The following is a 6,000-nucleotide window of genomic DNA, read 5'->3' as shown; positions in this document are numbered from 1 at the left end:
CCAAGGTGTGATCACTCCTTTTTAGATGCAGACTAACGAACAGATCTGATATGATGCAGGTGTTAGTTTTGGGGATCAAAATTTACAGGGTGATTCCATAATTTATTCCTCAGAATTGAGTGAGTCCATATTTTTTTCCCTCTGCTTGGCCTAAAAAAGTAACCATTACTGACTGCCACAATTTTTTTTTCCTGATTTCTTATAGTGTTTCTTAAAGCCAGAAAGTTGCCATTTGAAATGACTTTAGTTTTGTGTCATGTCTGTGATCTGCTTTTTTTTCTACAAAATTAAACAACTGAATGAACATCCTCCGAGGCCGGTGATTCCATAATTATTGCCAGGGGTTGTAATATGACCCCTCTAAGTCACAACAAGGTATCTAAGGTATTCATATTTAATACTCTAACTTCAATACTGTGCCCATATTTGGTTTGTGACCTTTTTTAATGTAGTAACCTGGAGGTTCTGTGTCATTGTCCCACACTTATTGTTGGTTCTTGGTACTCTGTGGAGCTTTGGTGTCAGTGTTGGTGCTGTCTTTAGTTTTTGGACTGAGCACATGCTGCTACAATACAACACCCAGCTAGTCATCAAATGCTTGTTGAATTTAAGTACAAAAATTAGATATAGTAACAAAAACAATACAACTTGAATATTTCCTACAGTTGCACAGATTGCAAAATGAACATTCAATACAGCATTATGATCCATACGCAACAAACAATATTGACAACTACACAAATCAATGCTGTCAGTGAACACACAGACTTTGAGCGATATTCTGTTAGCATAGTGAGACAAGTTGTCAAAGTCTGGTCAAATGAGGCAGAATTAAAGGGTTTGGTTAGCTCTTACTCTTGCACCATTGGAGCGTTTTAAGGAGTATGTAGTGGATGTGAGCACAGTAGGTGTGCATTTACATTTGAAAATGGCCATGACAAAATGGATGAGCACCCTTTGACACTGGAGAACAGAAATGCTGATATTGATAAAAAAAAAAAAAAAATGGGGGGAAAAAAAGGTCTTGTATGTATTCTGCATACATCCTGGATGGCATGATGACTTGAGGACTTTTATGACGTGAGATGATGTTCAGATTGTCTTTGTAGGGGTCACGAGCTCTGTAAACATGTATTGAGCCACAGGAGCAGTAGTTGGAATCCAACCATTGGCCAAAAATGGGGGAGGAGGAAGGTCCCACCTCCACAGTCGGAATCATCTTCCTGTTGAACACATAAATTGTAATTAAGTGATGGAGAACTGCAATCCATATTGATAATAAACAGGTAAAAGAATAGAATAGAAAAAACTTTACTGTCCCCAAAGGGAAATTTGTCCTGGGCACAGTGCTACATATTGCTTAAAAACAGTACAAAAAACAAAACAGATACAAACAACACACATTCAGCCACAAAGTTGATAAAGTGCAGGTTAAGTACTGTGCAGAGAATCTGATATATGTGAAGATCTAGTGTTCAACAGTTTAATAGAAGATGGGACAAAGGACAACTTAAATCTGTTAGTCCTACACTGTGACACCCTCAGTTTCCGTCCTGAAGGCAGCAGGACATATTCACTGTGAAGAGGATGCTCTGGGTCCTTTGAAATGATTTTCCCTCTTCTTACCACTGCCTCTTCATATAAGGCTTGAACAGGCAGGTAATCTTTTAGTCCTACTACTTTTCATGGCTGTTTTATGAATGTGAGCAAGCTTGTTTTTCAGCTGGACAGACCTAAAACCCAATCTAGTAATCAAATTTCTGTCATACGTCTATAAAGACATGACAAAAATACATGCCAACACTAATACTAATCCAATAGTTCTGTTGCAAAAGAAAGCTATCAGTAACAAATCATATGTGAACCAATGAATCCACTATTTGTCTTTTTATATATTTAAAAATTCTGGGATTTGGTTTATTTATACATAATTTGTATTGTGATATAAAGCTAAAAATAAATAAACTTTTGCCTCAACATGTCCAGGATCTGTTTAAAATAAAGGACTCCAGTTATAATTTGAAAGGAATATATATATATGATTATAATTATTATTAATTATTTATTTATTTTTTTGAGAAATTAAAGATCTGATCCTCTATAAAGTCGGTATGTTTCCATTAAAGGTGTTTAACATTTGGAATAATTGTCCTGATAACATTAAATTATTTGGTACCTTTCGTTAGTTGGCTTTAAAAGGCCTTGCAAAAATAATAAATGACTTGTTACAGTTTGAAGAATTAGGTTTACCAATTTTGTTGTTTTGGGATTGTGCACTGTTTGGTTGTGTGTGTATTTTTTTTATTTTAGATCACTGGTCAATTTATATTTTTTCATGCACGCTTCTTTGGTATTTGTTTTGTGTGTGTGTGTGTAGGTAGGTATACATTCTTTAGTTTATTTATATTTTTTTATAGTATAAGGGGTGGGTGTGTTTTTTTTTTTTTATGGTTCATTTCTGCCTACACCCTTTCGGTCTCATGGGTATGCTGTTAAGTTCATCTCTTTGAGTTTTTGTTATTGTTGAGCTGTGTGCCAAATAAATTCATTCAAAGACAAGCATAATCCATAGTGTATATGTACTAGACTGGGCAGTGGTTTTCATAATGGATGGCTTGAGTGTGTCAGGATTTGAATACTGTTCTGGTTATCTGGTTTTATTTTCTTGTCCGTTTTTGTTAGGTGTTTTTTCTCTTTCATTGGTTTTCTGTGTATATCTCTTGTGGGGTTTTCTGCTTGGATCTGTCTGTCCCTATCTCTCATCTGTCTCCTGGTTCTGGGTGGTGGGTGTTTCTCTCTGGTCATGCCCTTGTTCTGGTGCTTTCCATGCACACCTGTTCCTGTTTTGCTGCTCGTCACCTGGGGTTATATAAGCTCACTGGGTGCTTCAGTCCCTCGCCAGATTGTTGTGCTCTGTGCCTGCGTTTCATTCTCCTGCCTGCCTCATTGTGTTCCTGACCTCCTACCTTTTGCTTTGACCACACCTCTAGCCTGATGATTACTGTACTGCTGCTTTTTCTGGACTGCCTTCTTGTGTACCGACCACTGCTATCCACCCGAGTAAAGCCTATTTACAACCAGAGCTGTCTGTTCGAGCTGTGCATTTATGTCCAAACGTTTCTGACCAACCAGCCTGAGAGTGCAGGCATTGAGTGTTGAGTGCACCGTCGTTGGACCTAATGTCATCAATGCATAGGCTAACAGTGCTCACTGTACTAAAACAAATGAAACAATATGAAGATTTCACTCACCAATGCACACCTGTCACTCAAAGTGACCACGCCACTAATTATTCATAACCTTATGTCTTAAAATCTCAATGTCTTAAATTGATAACTTGGGAACACCCTCCCCCCGCCCTGCTCCTACACTACACCTGGCTTAAATGGAGAAACTAACTATTGTGACCAAAACAGTTTTTTTGTTGTTGTCATGTTTTTTTTTGTTTGTTTTTTTCCGACCAAGCTCTAAATATGCTTATTTTCTGCTCTAAGATGGAGATTTTATCATAAGGGTCTGTCATGAGTGAGTCACTTTTGGAGGCAGCCATTCAAGGAACTGCCATGTTTTTGCACATTTTTAAGCTCCAGTTGTTGTGACTTTGGGTCATCATTATAGATTACAGTGGCCATTTAATTACCACATGATGTCTTGAAAATAGAAGAAACTGGCAATGACAAACTGCAACAGTTCCAGATGTTTCCAGTAGGTGACTGACATTCATGCTTTTCATTCATTTTCTATTCCCGCTTACTCCATGGGGGGGTCGAGCTGCCTATCCTAGCAGACATAAGGCAGGAGGTGGGGAACACTTTGGACAGGATGCCAGTCTGTCACCACATATAGACAGTCATACTTCTTCGAATGCACATCTACATTCAAATTAAAGTTTTCAATTTACCTAATCTGCATGTCTTTTGGAGGTGAGAGGAAGCCAGAGCACCAAGGGAAACCCAAGCAAACACCGAGAGAAACATGCAAACTCCATACAGAAAGAAGCAGGCAGCAAGCAATCCCAGGACCTTCTCGCTGTGTGGCATCAGTGCTAACCACTGATCCACCGTGCTGCCAGGTTAATGACAACTCTATGGCATATTATACATACAGTACTATATAATATATATTTTGTGTTAGCATGAACGATCAGTATGTGTATCTTCTATCAAACATCCTTTATCAGTTTTTGTGTTACTGCAGACACTGTCCCCCTTTTTAAGTACAATAATGTGTGTAGTTTAAACATGTTTGATGGGAGCATTCAGGGCACCAGTGCGTGCTTAGGAGGAGGAAGTGGGAGTTTCTGCATTCAAAGGGCAGGAAAGCCGTCTGGAGCTTCCCCTCTTTACCCCGGTGACAAAATAGTTTAGTTAGAACACAGAATGTCTTCCTGGGAAGCACTGTGCAAAGAGTAATTAGACTGAAAGAGGACATGGAAATACTTTTACTCTGTTCTCCTACTTCCTCCTCTGCAGAACAGCCCCTCCAATATGTAAACACATACACATATGCATGTGAATTATTGTCATTTAAAAAATGTGACCCATGCTTTGATAACACAATAAAAGGCAGAGTGCACAAAAATATATTTTTTTTCTTCTCCCTCCAAATATTTAGACACCTCTGTGTAGTGATGCAGATATGATGATTTGCAGGGTTGGGAGGGTTACTTTAAAAATGTATTCCAATACAGTTACTAGTTACCTGTTGAAAAATGTAGTCAGTAACGTAATCCAAGTACCATAACTTTAAAGTAATGTAATTTGACTACTTTCAATTACTTCTGGATTACTCCAATATCAAATATGCTAATACAGACAAAAGAAACTAAATAGAAATAGTCTTGACCACATAGTACAGTTTATTAAGCAAAAATAATACTGTTTCTTTTACATGGCATGCTGTTTTACTTCACATTATGAATTAAGAGCACCCACAACATTGTTTTAAACACACCCAGTGTTCACCTGCTAAATTTTCAACCAAAAATGCCAAACAAATGAAGGATAACAAAAACTCAGTTGTGCACGGATGAATTTGTAATTAAAAGTGGCTTGCAGAACAATATACAAAACAAAAAAGTCTACTACTTGTTCAGTAAACATAAAATTATCTTACTTTAGTCTTTCACATAGCATTCGCACCATGTTTAACATATCAGTCCACTTATTGAACTTTCAAAATAAGAACAGCATAATGAAAACCATTAAGTAAATACTGTCAGTAAGGAGGCGTGATCACCATTTTAATTCTGGGCAAGTTAGTGATTTGCGTGCATAGAAGTTCAAGAAACAGGTGGAATATGCCGGAAAGCTGCGCATTTTGGCAAAGCCACAAACAGAGGAACAAGGGAGACAATATTTCCTTCCATAAATAAGTGGTTTTGGTTCTACTTGTCACTTTGTCCATGATATTTGGATTATAAACAGTGGTATGTTTCCTGCTGTACCTGTGTCGCCTGATGACACGGACCATCAACTCTTCACTTATGTCTAGTTGATATTTTCCACTGCTAGACCAATGTCTAGTTAAAATACTTGTCGTTAGTGATTAAAATTGTTCGACAAAACTAGGGATTTTTTTTTTTTAATTTGCACCTTAAAATGAGATTATAATGACCCACGCTGTGCCGCTCACAGTCACACCCACACATAGAAATGTGTACCCACACCACTGACTTCATGAATGAAACTCAGTCAATAAAGGATAATTGCGTAAAAAAAAAAAAAAAAAAAAAAAAAAAAAAATATATATATATATATATATATATATATATTAATGGTTTTAGGAGCCATGCTGCATTGAACAGCTGCTGCAGCAGGATTCCTCAGCTCAGCAGCTTGAACAGCGCAGATCCGTGTAACTTTCAGCACTAATATTTGGGAGTGTGTGTGTGTGTGTGTGTGTGTGTGTGTGTGTGTGTGTGTGTGTCTCAGAGTAAATTTAATACTTTCCTGACATAATTTAATGTAATTTAATTTTACTGGCTCGATATCCAGGTCA

General features: G+C 37.5%; 1 protein-coding gene across 1 annotated transcript in view; it reads right to left on the bottom strand.

The window, feature by feature from the left end:
- Positions 1 to 446: 446 nt before the first annotated feature.
- Positions 447 to 6,000, bottom strand: part of LOC117514925 (voltage-dependent calcium channel subunit alpha-2/delta-1) — a 301,141-nt gene continuing 295,587 nt past the window's right edge. The window contains 1 exon segment of the mRNA XM_034175496.1: positions 447 to 1,223. Within this exon segment, the coding sequence (XP_034031387.1) occupies positions 1,113 to 1,223 (111 nt within the window). The 3' untranslated portion in view covers positions 447 to 1,112.

Source organism: Thalassophryne amazonica, chromosome 8 (genome assembly GCF_902500255.1).
Source record: "Thalassophryne amazonica chromosome 8, fThaAma1.1, whole genome shotgun sequence".
NCBI classification, from domain to species: Eukaryota; Metazoa; Chordata; class Actinopteri; order Batrachoidiformes; family Batrachoididae; genus Thalassophryne; species Thalassophryne amazonica.
Note: the sequence above shows the minus strand (reverse complement) of the source record. Positions and strands in the feature narration are given on the sequence as shown.